This window comes from Tamandua tetradactyla, chromosome 14 (genome assembly GCF_023851605.1).
Source record: "Tamandua tetradactyla isolate mTamTet1 chromosome 14, mTamTet1.pri, whole genome shotgun sequence".
In the NCBI taxonomy this organism is placed as follows: domain Eukaryota; kingdom Metazoa; phylum Chordata; class Mammalia; order Pilosa; family Myrmecophagidae; genus Tamandua; species Tamandua tetradactyla.
The window spans coordinates 36,612,505-36,632,255 of NC_135340.1; the positions used below are offsets into that span (position 1 = coordinate 36,612,505).

General features: G+C 37.3%; 1 protein-coding gene, 1 long non-coding RNA gene and 1 pseudogene across 2 annotated transcripts; 1 reads left to right on the forward strand and 2 right to left on the reverse strand.

The window, feature by feature from the left end:
• Positions 1-5,153, forward strand: LOC143654925 (uncharacterized). The gene is made up of 3 exons (XR_013162026.1): positions 1-109; positions 539-654; positions 4,993-5,153. It is a non-coding gene; the product is annotated as an uncharacterized LOC143654925 (long non-coding RNA).
• Positions 5,154-6,626: 1,473 nt separating this feature from the next.
• On the reverse strand, positions 6,627-9,007 carry LOC143655309 (olfactory receptor 11H6-like; annotated as a pseudogene).
• A 9,289-nt stretch (positions 9,008-18,296) lies between these two features.
• On the reverse strand, positions 18,297-19,238 carry LOC143654926 (olfactory receptor 11G2-like). Its single transcript, XM_077126545.1, has one exon. The coding sequence runs from the start codon at positions 19,236-19,238 to the stop codon at positions 18,297-18,299; it is 942 nt and encodes a 313-aa protein (XP_076982660.1).
• Positions 19,239-19,751: the final 513 nt, after the last annotated feature.

Sequence of the window (19,751 nt, forward strand, 5' to 3'; positions counted from 1 at the left end):
CTCCAGGTGACATGAGTAGGTAGCTGGCCTCAGACAATGAAGCCCTGGGAGTGGTCCAAGTCCACAAGCCTGAATGTGCCAGGAGGATGCTAAGCTCAGTCACTGTCAAGTAAGACAGAATATATTAGTGTGAAGGAAAAACAAGCAAACAGGAAAATAATCCTTCCTTTGGATCAAGATGCTTTTAGTTTATATAAATAATGGACTATAGTTAATAGGACAATTATTATAACAACATTCTTTCATCATTTCTAAAAAATGCACTACCTTAATGCTGGTATTAGTAATGGGGGGTGGTAACACCAGAACTCTATATTTCTGCTTGATATTTTTGTAAAACAACTTCTCTAATAAAAAAACAGAAGTTAGTAAAAAAAAATGAGTTAAAGTAAGAGTACCTGGAGTAGATTAGTTGCTGATTAGGTTTCTGGATTTGGCCAGTGGGTAGAAACTAGCACCTGATACTAATTGGAATGAAAATGTCCATTTGAAGTGGACGTTTTCTTCATCAGATCTTCATCAGATCACATCTTTCCAGGTCAGCACAGGTTGGAAGAATCCCAGGCTGTGTCGTGGGTCAGGTCCCCTCTGTGAGCAGCACAGTTCAGGACACCTGGAACCTGCCCTTTCAACCTACCTTCTTGGGAGTAATATGTAAGACTCTGAAGATTTTCATGTTCCCTTCTGTAATATGGGAGGAGGGAGAGAAGAGGCTCACTGCACATAATGCCATTTAAAGACCAGTCTTGGATAAATTGTTAATAGTCTTTGAAGATTATACTCATTATAGTTTGATTTTTTACCACTCTGCTCCTGTCCTTTCCTCCTCCCACCCAGTATGTTTGTACCTTACATAATTAATTTTCCATGGGATTGAATTTAATATTATCTTCCAGACTCCTTTTGAGAGTCTCACACCCACCTTTGATGAAATTTCATATTTTACGTTTTTCTCAAGTCAGAGTGGTATATACCTAGGTCAGAATATTTTGGACAGAGGTGATATTTTGATAAACTGAGGCAATTACCTATGCTAAGTGAATGGGGAAACAAATCCCATATCAGGAAAAAATATCTTGAAAAAGACAAATCTTTGCACCTTCTAGAATGAATGGATTTTTTTCATGCATGTCTTTACTTTATTACTCATCTACCGAAACAATGGATAAAGGGATGTCAATCACATGATAAAAGCTATATAGTTATACCATCATTATCAAAGATCAAGGCTATTGGATTACAGCTCAGTAATTTCAGATATTTCCTTCTGGCTATTCTAATAGACTAGAAACTAAAACCAAATATCTGTATTTAGTTATTAGTCAGTAGTCATAAGCATTTGTTAAATACTAATTTCTCAGTTACACATCCCCCCACTCGTTCAATCATTCCCTCAATCTTCAGGGATATCTGAGCAATGACTATTTTAACTTCTTCCTGCTGGAAAGTGGTGTTAAATTTATAGGGCAGAGGAAAACTGGTCATGTTCTTGGCAACTGGTGCCTCTAACTTTCAGGTCTTATGTGGCAAAAGAACAATCTTGAGACCTTAAGTTTCTGAAAAAATAAACTTAGTATTATTTTACGTTTTTCTCAAGTCAGAGTGGTATATACCTAGGTCAGAATATTTTGGACAGAGGTGATATTTTGATAAACTGAGGCAATTTATATTTTGATAAGCTAAGCAAAACTTGTATAGGGTGTTAGATAGAGCACAGGGTAATCTTTAGGGTTTTCAGGAATACTATTGGTGGGGCTTGGCATGCTGTGGCAATTTACAATAACTGACTGAATCTTGCATAAGAGTAACCTCCAAAATGACCTCTTGATTCTGAAATGTCTTATCCACTGAAACTTGTTTTGTTTCATTTCTTTTCCCCCTTTTGATAAGAAGGTATTCTCAATTCCATGATGCCAGGGCCAGGCTAATCCCTGGGAGTCATGTCCCACGTAGTAGGGAGGGTAGTGAATTTATTTGCAGAGCTGGCTTAGAGAGGCCATATCTGAGCAGCAAAAGAGGTGAATGAACAGATTTTAATGTAATCATTTTTGCCACCAGGTGCTGGTTGTTTCTTTTAAAGAACGGGGTCAATCTGAATGTTTGGTATTGGCCTCTGCTGTTGGTAGGATTAAAAAAGGGGAGGCAGTGGCTATATCAGCCTTGGTAAGACAATGCATATTTTGTGACTCATTGATAGCTTCTACCCCTGCGTTTCTCTTTGTGAGTATTTGTAGAAGCACTGAGGTGGATTAGGACAGAGTCTGACATCTACTGGATGACTCATTCTCCCCCCTGACTGCTGATGACCTCCACTTCAGGGCATAGTTTCTGAAGGGCATTGATTTGGGCCACAAAGATCTGCAAACTTTGTGTTCAATCTCAGAGGTCTGTCCATATGTTTTTTTTTCCCTCAAATTTCCTTGACTTTGATCTTCCTATCTGGTTTCTTTTGTGCCCCTGGACAATTATGAAACCTTTTTCAATAACTGTTTTCTGTGTATATTCTTATCTTGTATAGTTGGTCATTTCTTCCACCATATAACAAGCAAATGGATTGCTTGTTGATCTTCCTGGTTTGAGAGTTTCCTCCACTACCATACTCTTTGGCCTCACTTAGAGGGGTGGTAGTGTAGTAGAAGAGTACTTTTTTCTTGTACCAGTATATACAGACAGCACAACTGTGAACCAGGCCTTAGTTTTCTTTCTTCCTTCGTTATGGTTTGGATTGTTACGTTTGAAAAAAAAATGACCACAGAACAAAAGAAAAGACAAAGAAAATGATGATCTTAATGAAATATTTTACAGAAAAAAATGTTACAAATGTTTATGGTATTACTTAAATAAATTGCACAGTACTGATGCTAAACCCAACTTTGAACCAGAAGCTGTTGCTTAAAATGGATTTACAGCAAAGTTTTCAATGGCCTGAGTAATGCTGGCTCATTATATTTAGATCTTTTCTTTACTATAAACTAGGCAACCAATTTACTTTATGTTCCTAATCTTACACCATGCACTCTCTGAAAAACTGCCTACTATCCAGTTATAATTATTAGTCTGTTCCCTGAAGATCCTTAAAGCCTACTTGTCCTTCATCAAAGGTAGAAGATAAGGAATACTGTGGCATGGGGGGCTTCCTTCAAACAGGAATCATTTTCATTTAATCCACCAAATAGACTATGAACTCTATTAAATGTGTGCAATAAGTCTCTGCATAGCTCATTAATACAAACCTCACTTCTGCTTATTAATACCTTGCTGCATTCTTTCCATTTTTCCTATTCATAATCTATTTGTAATCATAATATAACTACACAATTTTTGTTATTACTTCTCTTACTTAATATCATTTCTTGAGCCTTTACCCATATTTCAGGACAATCCTTGAAACTACTTTTAAAAATACTGGTTAAAGTATTCTATCTGTATCCATACCACTGGGTTCTTAGCATTTTTTTGGTGGATAGTTAATTTAGTTAGAATTTCAGATCCTTCACAGAGCTGATTTTCTTATGATGAAGTTTGAAGAATTGAAAGGGATAAGGGGAAATGCAGATGTTATAAAGGAGAACAGGTCTGAGAAGAGAGTGCAAAAAACAGGAAGTTAGAGCTTCTGTAATCCTTTGTCTACTTGTGTGATGAGTACACCACTGGCACTATTGGGAAGACACTGAAGTCTTCTGAAGAACACATGCTGCTCTGACACAGACCTGGGTCCCACATACACTCTAGACTGCAAGAAAATTTTCCAGGACCATTTATAGGGAATGGAAGATATAATAAGTTTGACTGTGTATGCCTGTATATGTGTATGTATGGACTTGGCAGGTATCAGTGTTTCCTTGAAGGGTTAGGCATGCTTCCAGCATTTTGGTTCTGAAGCCATTTTAGTTTTGGGGATAGGGTCTGTCACCTAGGTTCTTTACAGATTTGCTGCTGAAGGCTCCTGAGTGACTGCCTCAGCCAGCAGCACATGGACTCCAGACCTGAGTCCCTTTATGCTGACTCACTGTCAGTTCCTGAAACATGATGACTTCTCACTTCACTCAAGGGGCAGAATTAGAAATAAAGAACAAGGCTTCTTTAGTACAGTCAAGTTGGGATATTTTTAGTTAAAATTTTGAAAGCATTTTTATTTTGACAAGAAAAAAATAATGTGCTTCTCAGGGTAAATTTACAAAACATACATAAAAGCACAGTAAAATCACCTAATTCCACTTTCCAGAGATTGCAACTGTGAGGTTTTGAAGGACTTCTTTCCTGAAATCTATTAATTATAAAAAAATTTGGAAACAATTTCATGTTTTTTTATATTTTGAAAAAAATTAAATTTAGCATTATATTGTAAGCATTTTCTTGTTATAAAATATATTTCAAAACATCATTTCGAATGGCTGTGTGGTTTTCTATGCACAGGGTGTACTATAATTCATATAAGCTCCAATTACTGAATATTTGGATTGTAGTATTTTAAGGTTAGCAACATTATTTTACAGCTTTCATTAAATCTATAAATTTATTTGGGATCACATGCAGATTTACTAATTTATTTCTCGCATCCAGAAGCATGGTGTGTATGTTCATTTATTCATGTCATTTAAGAAATGTTTCAAAGTAAAATATTATTGTGTTCTTCATATAGACATTACTTCTTTTGGGTGAGTTTATTTCAAGATATATTACATTTTCTGTTGCTGTTATAAATAGTAATTTCGTTCCACTATATATTTCTTCCTTCTTTTTACCTTCTATATATTTCCTTTGTACCTGCCTATGATTCTAGTTTCTTATTGATGCTGATCACTTTTTGAAATTATTTTTATGAACACTTATATTGAATATCTACTAATCTTTTGGTAAAGAAAAATAGGCAGAAAAATAAATACAGGGGTGAAAGCAAAATTCTGAGTTTCAGTTCAAGAGATAAATGATTGATATTGTTGCCCATCATTTGATCTCTTCCTTCTCCTTTCTTTTCTGTCTTCTTATCAGGTGTCAGTCATTGGATTTAGCACCAAGTTAATCCAGCATGATTTCCAGTTGATATCCTTAACTAATTATATTTGCAGAGACATTATTTCTAAATATGGTCACATTTCCAGATACTAGGGGTAAGGACTTGAACATACCTTTTTGGGAGAACCAATTCAGTATTTACAGTGTGCTTCTTAAAGTTTGTACAAAGACACTGCAGGTCAAGCCTTTCAGCCTGCTTGCTGCTTTCTGATTATGTGATTTTATAGGCTAGTCTTGGTCCTCCACCCAAATATTAAGTCATGCGAGCAACCCACATAGAGTATGTGTCTCCCTTGCATATCTAAAATGAAAATACCTCAGCAAATTTGGTCTTTGTCTGCCTCTGTGCAATAGGGCACCATTTAACTTGTAGGTAAGATTGTGCCATCTCAGAGTAAGATTTATATATTAAATATATTATAGTGCAACCTTCAGAGTCCAGGCCACTGTGAAAATTACCTGGAGAGTAATATATCTCATTTCAGACACTGGCGTTACTGTCCTATGTCTATCCTCTGACATGCTTCCTCCATCTTCTCTGCATGGCTAGTGTTCATAGAAAAGCACTTTTTAAATCATAAAGTACTTAAAATATGAATTATTGTCATTTTATCTAAGTTTACACCCTCCCTGCTTTCCACTTCTCTTTTTCCTTGCTGCCTCACTCCATGTTATATCATGTCCAGGTCTCACCTCTACAATGTCTCTGTATTTATTCTTTGACATTGAGTGTTCCTGGGTGGTACTAAGATAAAGAAGGAAGATTTCAAGTTTCAAGAACCTAAAACACCCTGAAAAGTAAGCAGTTGGAGAAACTGTTTTCAAAGATTCCAGTCAGGAATTGGGTTTGCTGAGAGGAAATTTCTGCAAGTCCACATTGAGGAAGAATCCCAGATTCTCGAGGGTCTCCACATGGACAGCATTCGCATGGATAAGAAAGGGGAAGGTTTTCTGGTCATTCTTGTGAGTAGTGGGAAGATTATGTGAAGGAAGAGGCAGACCAGATGCAATGAGGTAGACGGGCTTTTCACCGTGGTAGTTCCGCCCTAATCTGCAGTCAGGCTAATGTATCCACACAAAGCTGGAGGTGACTGCTGGTGGGTAAAATGCTGAAGGAGCTGGGTTCTCACATCCAGTTTGATGTGATCAAAACAAGACCGCAGGTGGATTCAAGAGTGGGAAGAGAGAAGCACATGCACACGTTTGTATGGTTTGTGTGTGTGAATGTGCAAGTGAGTATGTGTGCGTACATGTTTATAGGGAGAGAGTATAATGGGGGATACTTTAGGCTTCTAATAACTGTGAAATTGGCAGTTGGAGCAAATTTTCCTAAATTGGCAAAGGACAGAAAATGACGAGTTGATATTTGGGTTACTCATAGTTTCATCTTAAAAAAATGCTTAAGAATGTCTGGCATATTCTTGTTTCCATGTCAGATATGCAGAATGTTAATGCAATGTAGCCTAGACAGATGATTTATGGAAATATTCATAAGATCTTACTGCCATTTGATTCATTTAAATGCATGCCTAAAAAATTCTCAAATTTAAGACCATTAACTTTCTATATTTTAATACCACTACATCTTACTTATATGTGTGGTGTGAATTCTAGTTCTTGAGAGGTTGTCTTTGACCAAATCTCAAAGTCTTAAATAGATTTTTCAGGGCCTCCTTCATTTCCTTATTCTGGAGACTGTAGATCAAGGGGTTGAAAAGCGGGGTCAACACAGAGTAAAATAAAGTCACAATTTCTGGATCCCAGCTGGACTGCCTGATGTTGGGCTGATGGACATCACCATGATGGAACCATAGAAGAGGGACAGCACAGCCAGATGGGAGCCACATGTGGAGAAGGTCTTTCGCTGGTCTTCTGCTGAGGGGACACTCAGTACAGCTCTGATCACCAGTGTGTAGGAGCTGGTGATGAAGATAAAGTTGGAGAAAATGAGGACTGAATTAAAGACAGCACAGATGACCTCAGTGGCTGGAGCTGGTACACAGGACAACTTCAAAAGAGGTCCTGGGTCATGTAGAAAGTGATCGATAGTATTGGTGCCACAAAGAGGTAGCTGGGAGATGAAGTAAGCTGGGATGAGGAAGCAGGCTCCCATTCTGATGCAGCGCTGAGCTGTCATGATGGTGGAGTAGTGCAGTGTCTGCAGATCTCAAGGTACCTATCAAAGGCCATGACAGACAATAAAAATGACTCAGTGGTGTCCATGGAGAAGAAGAAGTAGAACTGGAGGAAGCAGCCAGGAAAGGAGATGGTGTTGGTCTCAGAGAGGAAGTTGACTAACATGTTGGAAACAGTTGAGGTGACGTACCAGATCTCCAGAAAGGAAAATTTGGCTAGCAGGATGGACATGGGGGTGTGGAGGTGGTGGTCCCACCTCATAGCACAGATGATGCACAGGTTTCCAATGAGTGTCAGGGCATAGGTCAGGGAGAAGAGACAGAAGAGATAGATCTAGATCTCCCAGGCACAAGGGAATCCAAGGAGAATGAATTCACTCACAGTGTCAGAGAGATTATTCCCTCTGGATTCTTCATTATTTTTTCTCCCCAAAGCTGCAATGACAAGACATTGCCAAGTTACAAAAGATGTTACAGAAGTGTTCTCACTACTTTGTACTCTAAATTTCCTTAGACTTAATGATTGACATAGTTTAGGTCACTCAGAGATTTTCTACATTTATTTCTCCTTTGTTATATTGGGAGGAGTTAAGGATCTTGTGGCTGTGTGCTTACTACAGCCTCACTATCATGGCCACTTTCACCATTAAGATCCATTAAATCTGTCTTTAGTTAGTGTCCCTGGTACTATGTAAAACAAGGTAGATACTTTCTTGCTGTTCAGGGGCTTATGATCTAGTTTAGTCACATCCATCTGGTTAAAACCCATGGAAGGGCATATGGGGCTTTAACTAACTGTACAGTTCAATCTCTGAGTAAATATGGAGAAGAAAATATTGCAAGAATGTATAGGCACCAAGCAAGGTTTGTTTGCTATTATAATGTTAAATTCTATCATATGCTATCATATGCTTATCATAGATTAAGATTGACTTCCTTGCATGTAACACTGGGAATGTTGGAAAAGAGATGATCTAAATGACTTTTAATCAGGGCTGTGTACAGTAGGCTCAATTTAGACATTTGTGTGTCCCTCTTATTTTTAAAGATTTCAGTGAAAGAAATTCCATAATTTTCATAGTTTCTTTTAGTATTTAATAATGTATGCACAGTTCTCCAAATATCTCCTTATTTTTAACTTAGTCCTCTTTAAAGTTAAAATTTTTCATGTTGAAGAGGGGTAAGCTTAATGCAGTACCACTTTGAATAAACATTTTTAAAGGAAGTTGGTGTGAATAAATGAGTTACAGGTTAAAAGCTACGATGATTCTTTTTTTTTCTTTTCATGGGCAGGCACAAGGTTTTGGACCTGGATCTCTGGCATGTCAGGCAAGAACTCTGCCACTGAGCCAGAGTTATACTGTTATATCACTTCATGATTCTTTTTTTTAACTGAAATATACCCTACTTTGAGTGGCAGGATTCAGTTCTTACCTGAAATACATCTGATGCTGGAAAAGTAACCTGTGACAGTATTCAATACACATTTTGCCACTTAGAGGAAACCATGCATGCACACATGTTCTGTATCATTGAGAGCACTCTGATATTGTTATAACTTTAATGGAAGATCTGTGCATTTACTGTTCCTTCTCATTATCTCTCACTGTGTTATCTGAAGCTCCTGTGCTAGAGCTTTTCCTGGTTGATTTGACTTATAGTTCTTCAGGACACTGTTCTAGGATCTTTTCTCTCTGAAAGAGGCCTGTTATCTAGGAATTGACTGTAATTCTGTCCATATGAGATGAAGCCAAATTTTCTATCCCTATCCTCGAAATCTGCAAGCTTGCTTTGTCTGCCCAACTTCTTACTAGATATTTCCATTTGATATCTAGTTGACAACTTAAACATAACATGCCAAAGACTGAACTCTTGATTGTACTCAACCCAAACTTGCTGCTCCCTACTTCTTCCCCATGTCAGTACATGGTATATCTATTTAATCAGTTGATTAAGCCATAAACTTTAGTCATATCCATACAACTTCTCCCTCATCCAGATGACCAACACATCCTCCAGTCCTCATATTCAGGATCTACCAATTTTGACCATCCCCACTGATTTAATTTGCTGCTGCCAGAATGCAATATAACAGAGAAACCGGGTGTTTTGTTGTTTTTATCATGGGCAGGCACTGGGAATAGAAGTTTCAAACATACAGTGTTTCACAGAGATTAGAAGGAATGACTGCCTTTATAAAATGGGATTAAGATTAAAACATGACTTTTCTTGGGTACATAAACCTTTTCAAAACAGCACACCCATTAACTACCATCCTTGTTCACACCACCATGAAACTCTCACCTGTTCTCTTACAAGAATCTCCTAAATTGTCTATCTCCTTCCACTTTAATATGCTTAATGGCTGTTCTAGTTTGCTAGCTGCCGGAATGCAACACACCAGAGACGGATTGGCTTTTAATAAAAGGGGATTTATTTTGTTGGTTCTTCAGAGGAAAGGCAGCTAACTTTCCACTGAGGTTCTTTCTTATGTGGAAGGCACAAGATGGTCTCTGCTGGTCTTCTCTCCAGGCCCCTGGGTTCCAACAACTTTCCCCGGGGTGACTCCTTTCTGCATCTCCAAAGGCCTGGGCTGAGCTGCTAGTGCTGAGATGAGGAATGCCGAGCTGCTTAGACTGTGCTACATTGCGTTCTCTCATTTAAGCACAAGCCAATTAAGTTAAACATCACTCATTGCAGCAGACACGCCTCCTAGCCAACTGCAGATGTAATTAGCAACAGATGAGATTCACCTACCATTGGCTCATGTCCACAGCAACAGAACTAGGTGCTTTCACCTGGCCAAGTTGACAACTGAATCTAACTACCACAATGGCTATTGTCACATAGCAGCTACAGTGATAGTGTTCAAATATCCAATCTGACTACCACTTGCTTTCAGTCATTTAAACACACTTAAAATAAAACCCAGATTCTTTAGCACAACCTATAAAGTCAATATTTCAAAAATACCCTTCTCTGTGAGATGAGTTAAATTATTTTTCAAAGAAAATGTTCACTCAGCCATTCAGGTCTTAGTGGTTGTCCAATTTCTTTACAATTGCTAGATTGATATTTAAAACTCATTTTATTTTTTGTCCTTTATCATCTGACATGTGCTTTGGTTCTTCAGGATTGTATTGTCAGCTATCAATTTGTTGCTTTTACTGACAGTGGAATATAAAATCTATTTCAATACTCACCCTTTTTTGGGTCTCCTGTTAAAATGTTTCTTGGGGATACTGAAGGTATAAAGTAACAGTCCAAAGAAGATTCTATAAATGCAACAAACAAAAAAATCACATCTATGTGAATGTTTTTGTCATTTAAAGATACGTTGTTTCACATAAAATCAAAGCATATTAAGCTAGTTAAATTGAGAGTCTGGAAAATGATGGTCATGCATCTATGTGATGATATTAAGAATTACTGATTGCATATGTAGAATGGAATGATTTCTAAATGTTGGGTTAATTTCTTTTTTTTTTCTTTAATTAATAAAAAAAGATGAAAAAAATTGAGAGTCTGGAGAGATGTTATCTGCAGAATCAGAAATTTGCTATATTTTCTCAATTGAAGGAGAAAAGCAATCATAGTATTGAGAGTAAATCCATGAGAATTTATCAGTTATACATTTCACATGAAATTTTCAGGACTCTTTGTAAATATTACTCAGTAATATTGTAAAGAAATAAGGAACCTGGATAAAAATATTTCTCAAGACTCAAGAGAATGAGAAGAAAATATTTTTAACATTCTCTGCGTTTTATTCTAATCAAACATTTACATCTTGCCAGCTAATGTATTTCTGTAAAAAAACCAGACCCTTATTCCATATGGTATACATTATTAACTCATTACTTGGATATGTGCTAAGAAGAAAGGGCAGAAAGGGGAAATAGCATATTCCCCACAGGGTGAGAAGCATGTGTAGGACTTCTGAAGAACTGGAAGATCAAGTTTATAACCTGCCAGAAGTTGTAAAGACTGAATATTCAAAGATTTTCACCCCATGTTCAAAGCTCAAATTTATGATCATGAATAAAAGCTCAGATGAAAGTATTGCCTGTATTTATTTCCTTCCTTTGTTGCCATTTGAGATTTGGAATCCTCTCCCCTGATCGTTTAAAAAGTTTTTATTCAACAAATGAGATCCTTTTTTGAATTCTAGTTACAATGAAATCACAAGCCCTGCCATTCTCTGAGGAATAGTGCACTTGCAGAACTAGATTCTTATCTTCTCTTGTGCTACTAGTTGAAATTGCAGGAGGTTTCTGGGGAATAATTATATCATAATTGAACTTGGATTAATAGCTGCAAAAAGATCTACCATTGGATTCTTCATTTCCATGTTAAAGAGAAACTACTCTTTGTCCCCCAATATTAGCTCTCAAATTTGTTGAGTAGAGACATTGTAGTGGCATTTTAAAGATAGCTGAGAGAAGAATGGCATTTTAAGTGCTACAATGATGTAGGATTATTTAACAACCATTTATAGAGTGCTTAACAGACACTGAGGATATAATAGTAAACAAAATAAAAATTTATAGCTTAGCAATGCAATTTAATGGGTTGGGCAACAGAAAGTAAAAATAATCAAAGCAAAATCATATTTTATTTTTATTTGAGGAAAATGAAGTATGGGAATGGAATAGCGCATTGAACATGAGGGCAGAACTTGTAATTATAACTAAGGTTTTAAGAAAAGCCTAACAGAGATGTTAACATTTGAGCACAGACTTGAAAAAGTGACAGACCATAAAGTATGGAAGGATTGTAAGTTCAGGCAGAAGGAACAGCTAATGCTGGAACCCAGAGCATGCTTGGTGTGTTGGGTGAAAGGCTAGGCGGCTGGTGTGTTGAAACTGGGTAAACCGGGTGATGAACCCAGTTTTGTTATCTCCCTGACCTGGTATCTCCAAATTTTTTGTGTGTAATACAGAACTTCATTGTATTGTTCAGTTCAATTTCTGGATTTTGCAGTTTTAATCAGTTCTCTGATTTGTGAGCATCCTCAGAAAGCATCCATCAAAATAGTTTTGATTTTTATGATGATAGTCATATTGACTCTGCAAATTTTATTCTGAGCTAAGTCACATACAGTCTCAGTGATCCGCAGAAATGCAAAAATGAAACAAAACAAAACAAAGAAAACAAAACACAAAAAGCACAGGTGCTCTTTTTATATAAATGCTTATTTTTAATTTCCTGAGACAGATTTTTAAAATTTTCTGTTTCTAATCATGGGAGGCACCATAGTGGAAAGTAAGAGAGTGAGTCTTCTCAAGCACTTTTTTCATGACTCTGTGTTAGACAGTGCTGTGTTTCACCCTTCCACCATGGATGGCCTATTTACTGCTTGTCATATAAATATTAAGAAGTCAACGGTTCCTTCCATTCCAGTGAATACTGCTCCAACGTCCAATTCTACACGACAGAAAAGAACTTTGGTATACAAAGTCAAGGGTTTTTAATCTTCAAATTGGAGGAGAATATAATTAGGTCTAAATTTATTTTTAGGGTATTTAAGGTCATGCTTTTGAGTTAAGCCAGATCATCAGACAGGTGATATTTGGATGATAGTTTTTAGATATGGGAAAAATTGCTTCTATTGAGTTGCACTTCTGAATTATACCCTTGATTTTTATTGGGGGTGCAACAAGAAGTAATTCTATTAAGCCAACTATTACTGGTGTTTTTTATTACAGTTATTTTTTGAAATGACTGTTTATTTTACCTCTTAGTGTCTCTAAAATGAATCCACATGAAATAAATTATTTTACAACTATGAGCAAGTAAGAATTTAGCTTCTTCTTAGGAACCCATTTGTTTTCTTCCTACAGATAGTAAAAGTCATATAAAAGATAAAGTTTCCCCCACATCTCATTTTGTTTCAAAAGGAAGTTTAGAACAAATTTTAGGGCTTGAATTTAATAACTGTATAAGTTCTCAAGATCCACAAGTCTTCATTCTATTTCTTTTCTTTTTCACTCCATATATCTCTTCCTCTTTGGATTTGGCAGTTTTTTTGGGTACATAAACTCCTCTACAGGACAAGGCAGGGTAGTTATAGGAAAATAAATTAAGGCATATATAAATAAACATAAAAATAAGTAGTTCTAAGTTAATGAATGTTATGGCTTTCTTATTGAGCCTTCCCCTTAGTACAGAGTATTGAGCAGGCTCCTCCAGGTGTTCAGATAAAAAACGAATTCCCTAAAGTAGCCTAGAAGCTTACAAATGATCTGATCCTGTGTACTCTCCAGACTCTTTTCCCTCTGAATGACAAACTTAATCTTTTCATATTCTTTGAAAATCCTCAAATTATGCCTGCATTTACTTGGAATTTAATTTCCCTAGATCTTCAACCGGTTCTTTCTCTCACTTTGAAATATTACTTTCACAAAGTCTTCTTGGCATCCTATCTAAATTATTCCCTATCCTATCTCAACTTTTCTTATATTCATTCTCTCTTTTCTTTTTTTGTTTTTAGAATAACACTTATTTTTAAAAATACTTTTAAGTTTAATTGTCTCATATAGAAAACTGAAAAGCACAGGAAGCAAAGAACACAGAAGTCATCCAGAATCACAGGCAGTTTATAGTTTGACACATCCTTCTAGGTCCTTTATGTATATACACACCGCTGAACATACAGTTTTATGTGATTGACATCACCCAGTATCATGCTTTTTCATGAATATTTACCAATTCAAAGTCTCAAAGCCAGGAATATTGTGATAATGAAGAATACATGACACCCATTCAATCAGGGGAAAAATGTATTCCTGCCTCTCCTGGGCACAAAAATTTCATAAAAGAAGAAAGTGGCAACTGGCATGTAGAGATATTGGGAGAGTTACACATACTGAATTCCCTTAATGCTCAATTTAAAATTGGACATAAAGCAACAGAACCAAAACTATATTGCACCCAAGAGAATTCATGGTCAAAAATATATCAAAATAAAAGCAAAAAGCGAGGTAGGTTTCCATTCATTTATTTAACCACATTTTCCTATGGTACAGTCCAGACATGTGAACATAGAATGGTTATGTCAAAATGGAACTAATTGGAGTGCCTGGGGAGTTCAGTGGTAAAATTCTTGCCCACCATTCGGGAGACCTGGGTTCATTCCAGGACCATGCATTGCCCTCCCTCCCACCCCCCCCCCCAAATTCAACAAAGGATGCTGCAATAATGGAGCATTCACATGGAAAAGAATGAAAGGAGACCCCCACCACTCAGCATAGAAAAAGAAAATATGACTATATCTGCATTCAGCCCTCCCCCTGCACTTTCTCCTGCCCCACCCCCTGCAGCCACTAATGAACAAGCCCTGTTGCATGCTGCTCAGAGGTGGTTTAAGTATTCCATGTCAAAGATGCTTCTGTTCTAGTAACAAAATGGTGTTTATAAATTTGTTAATTCTTTAGCTATATTTTTTATCATACATTGTCACCTCAAGATATCTAATTTGAAATAAAGACTCTCATCTACAGTAAACACAGGTATTTTACAAAAAATATACATAAAATAAGTTTATGATCTAAAGTGGTCTTCTAAATATGGAGATAGTAGCAAAGAGCACTTCCCTTTGTACTTCCCCTTCTTCTTTCACCACTTCAATAACTAAAGGAATATATCCAGTGCCAAGAGGTGGATTAACAAAGATCATTCCCAGAAGATTATCCTTCCTATATACTAACACAAGGACATTTCTATAGGGACCACCGTTCTATCTCTATTTTCAATATATTTTGAACTTTAAGACTTATACTTAATACACAGCAATAACTACAATGCCTATATAGAACAGTGGTCAGACAATCTGAATTTGTCTAACAACTCACAGGCAAAGAGCCCTTCCCTCTACATTCCTTCCTTGCTCCCCACCTGCCTTAGCATATTTGTCCAAGACTTCTAGTTTAACAAGGCCATTCCCATGTATAAGAGTAAAATTTGAAAGTATTATTTTACCCTCTCTACTTTTAAGGTATGTTGTATATATCTTAGCATCTAGAAAGACCAGACTTTCAAATAAGAATTAAATTTGTCCATGATACACACAGTAGCGGTGACTAAACCATACACATATTAACAAGGGGTATGATCTGAAAGTGTCTTCTAAACAGGAATTTTCTGGTCTAGAATCCTTCCCCTTCTCACCTCTATGAACCTATTATAGTTTTGTCTGAACACACTAGTATGTTACCTTTTGAAATTGCTTCTCTCTCATCTCCTAGAAACCACTGAATGAGTACATAAACAGTAGTGTGCTGCTCAGAGATGGTTTAACACTCCCATTTCCAAAAGAAACTATGTCCTATGAATTTGAGCAAAATGATATTTCCAAAGTAATATTTTACTATTTCTACTTTTAGCATACATTGGGTACTTCTAAACATCTAGACAAACGAGATGTTTCAAATAAGGACTTAGCTTGTCCACTATATGCAGAGCAGTCCTGAGTAAACTGCAGACATGTAACAACAGTCAACCTGAAGGTGACATCTAAACGTGAACATTCCGGTCTAGCACCCTTTCTTTTTATCCCTCCTCCCCAAACCTGGGGGCTACAATGCTTACAATTTCAGAAGATACTCATTCCTAGGAATTTTAACACAAAAATTGCAGGATATATTAGTTTACTAAGAATACTTTTGTCATATACTGACAACCTCTTTCACATCTAGAACACTAGATGCAAATTAGGATGTGTTCATCCATTACATACATTATATGCAAAGTTTCAGATACAGCCATCATTACATGTGTGTAGTTTATTCAGTTCTACTGTGTATATAGTGGATAGATTTAAGTCCTTATTTGAAACATGCAGTCTTCTTAGATGTTTAAAAGTGCACAAAGTATGTTAAAAGTAGACATAGGAAAATAGCACATTTTGTAGATTGTATTTTGTTAAAATTCATATGAAATACATTTCGGTCAACTCACTTTCAGAGCAGTACACAATTTGTTTGTGCTTTTCAGGGAGGAGGGAGTAGGAAGTGTCAAGGGCTCTATGCCAGTAAGTCTACAATTGGGCAAGAAAAACCATCATCCTATATGTTCTGTGCATTTTGCCTTATTTTACTGTGTATATAGTGACAAATGAGTCCTAACTTTTTATCATCTAGCTCTTTCTAGATGTTAAAGAAATTATCAGTGTAGGACAGAAGGATAGTTAGTAAACTAAAACATTTTATACATTTTGTGTTAAAATGTATAGGGAAGACTTTGTTCCGAAAACGATGAAAATTCACTTGTGGAAGCAAAATTGTTAAATACCCTGTAAGAAGGGAGGTGGAAGGGTGCAAGGGTAGTTCAGGCGTAGAGTTCTTGCCTGCTATGTGGGAGACTCAGGTTCGGTTCCCGGTCCATGCACTTCCCAATCAAGCAAACAAGCAAAGCAAACAAACAAAAACAAATAAAACAAAACAAAATCAACAAATAGTGCTGCAATAATGGGATACTCAAATGGAAATATAATGAAATGTGGTCCTGCCATCAGCACACACACAAAAATATCATCTAAACATTGCAGATGTAACCCTTATTCTTTTTATACTAATTATGGTTACTGGAATTATAGACAATGTGTTTACCTTATCGTCTGTCTGTCTCACAAGAACGCAATGAAGAATGAAGGCAAGAATATGTTTGGTATACTGTTGTAATCCCAGGGGGCCTCACAGGGTTCAATAAATGTTTACTGAATGAATGAATTAAATACAACCACCCCAGGCAACAATGAACTAATTAGTTATTTTTCCTGTGATTTCTTTATAAAAAATTTTAATCTCTTACCAATAATGTTTGAAAGTTTCACTTTTTGCCAACATTGGTCACTACCATCACTGTAATGATTCTTTAGATGTCTGACAGATAAATATCTGATAGAGATTACCTCACAAGCAGGTCTTTAATTTTGCCAGAGACCCTGGATTTACTCAACGTACCTGTCTGAAGTCTATCCTACATTTGTAGACAGGAATAAAAGAACACGCCAGATCCCTTTCAGAGCAAACAGTCCTGTCCTTTTTCTTACAGAGCTTATGGCAATCCTAATCATCTCACTCCCCAGTAATCAAGTTCAATACATAATAAAAGCTGAATGTTTCCAAGGCTGCAGCACATCTTATTGAAGTGCCCCTCCCATCCCCAAACCTGGTTATTGCAGTCTTCTTATGGTAGGAAAACATTAGAACCAAGCTATTGTTGTGAGAACCAAATAAAGATGAGAATTAGCTCTGACAAAGTAAATCTTAATTCCCCTGAGGACAGAAGTTTATTTGATTCTATTTTCTTGCCAGCTTTTGTGTGAATAAAACCGCAGATTACAGTCTCTCCCAGGCTGGCCACTTTTTGGTAGTATCAATGAGTAGTTTAAAAAGTTAGTCATGACGCCCTGGATAGAGGGCAGGAAAGAATCGATGCTCATAACTGCTGTGCTCTAGAAGCAGTGGTTTCAGAGAACCACTAGGTCTAGAGAAAATAGAAGCAAATAAATAACAAGCAGGTTGTTTTGGGCTTTTGCTTTATTTTAATATGTCATGGAATACTTCTACTGAATAATTTTGTTATAGACACACCTCTATAATTATGCCACCACTGTAATGCTCTCATCAACTGAAGTTTACACATCCCTTAACTCACTAACCATTCACACAAGCAGAAGGAATGGGAAATATCATTAACTTTTTTTTTAATTGTTTGGGCAGGCACTGGGAATTGAACTCAGGTCTCGGGCATAGCAGGCAAGAACTCTTCCTACTGAGCCACTGTGACCCGCCCTATCTTTAGCGTTTAATATATGGAAAAGGAAATGTCAAAATACCCATGTCTTCTCCTTGAGCCTTCTGAATACTATTCATCTAACTATTATGCAAGTGTCCTCATATCTCAAAAGAATGCAACATATGAAAAAAATGGCATTTATCCTCACATGTCAGTGAGGAACAAGGTTTTGTTGCCATGAGTGGTAAGTTGAAGAATGACCCATCCCTATGTCCCCCAAGCTGGCCACATCCTAATCCCTGGAACCTATGAATATTACAATATATGGCCAAAGGGACTTTGCAGATATGGTTCAGTTAGCCACCTTAAGATAGGGCATTATTCTTATCCACTCATAAGCACTCATTAACTCTGACTAGTCTTTGTGCACGTGTGAATTTTTCTCAAAGCAGCCTTCATGTCCTTGTTCCGGAGACAGTAGATCAGAGGGTTTAGAAGTGGAGTCACTGATGAGTAGAACAGGGTTACAATCTTCTGTATCCCAGCTGTATTCTGAGAAGTTGGACAGCTGTACATCACCATGATTGTTCCATAGAACAGAGACACCACAGCCAGGTGGGAACCACAGGTAGAGAAGGCCTTACGTCTGCCAGCTGCTGAAGGGACCCGTAACACTGCTCTGAGAACCAGAGTGTAGGATCCAAGGATGAAGAAGAAGGTGATGAAGATAATAAGAGAGCTCAAAATAGAACAGGAAAGCTCAATTCCTGGGGCCGGGACACAGGACAGGGCCAGAAGAGGACCTGGGTCACAAACAAAGTGGTCAATGATGTTGGGACCACAGAAGGGGAGCTGGGTTATGAAATAGATAGGAACTGGATAGCAGAGGAAGGCTATTACCCAGCAGAGGGCTACCAAGTTCAGGCAAAGATGACTGGTCATGATGGTAGGATAGCGGAGAGGCTGGCAGATGGCCAGGTACCGATCAAATGCCATGAGGGGCAACAAGAAAGTCTCATTGATGCCCATGGAGAAGAAGAAGTAGAACTGGAGGAAGCAGGCCGTGAAGGAGATGGTTTTTGTCTCAGACAGGAAGTTCTCTAACATAGTGGGAACAGTGGTGTTGATGTAACAAATCTCCAGGAATGAGAAATTGGCCAGCAGAATGTACATGGGTGTGTGAAGCCTGTGGTCCAGCTTCACTGCACAGATGATGGCTCCATTCACCATCAGTGTCAGGGTGTAGGTCAGAGAGAACAGTATGAAGAGAAGGAGCTGAACCTCACTGGAACAGGGAAAACTCAGGAGTATGAACTCAGTCACCGTGCCGACTCTGGACATGTTCATGTTTTCCTAAAGGTGGAAAAGAAAAGGTGACAAAGACACAGATGACCTTATTCTCTAATTCTTGTGTGTGCTTCCTTTCTAGAGAGTCTTAAATTCTCATACAACTCCGAGAATCTGTTATTCTAATAAATAAGTAATAAGCTAACAACATTGCTAAAGACTGTCAAACTTTGAGAGCACTTGATACAGTTATACCCTCTGAATCCTTGGGTTTTTCCTTATTCCTCTTTAGGAATTTTCTCACAATAGAAGACAGATTCTATGCAGTAAACAGGTTGGAGAAGGTTAATGACAGTACTTACAAAGGTGTGTAAGCAATTATGAATGTCATCCACTTCTGTCTGTAGAGTAAGATCTGAAAAAGCACATAATTTCAATTACCTGGATCTTTGGAATCAGAAGCATAAATTCTATGAATCAGAGGAGGAGAAGAGGGAGAAAGTAATGAATACCACCATGAAATCTTGAGTCATTTCACTTTTATTCTGCATCAATGTTGGCATTCTACTGTTA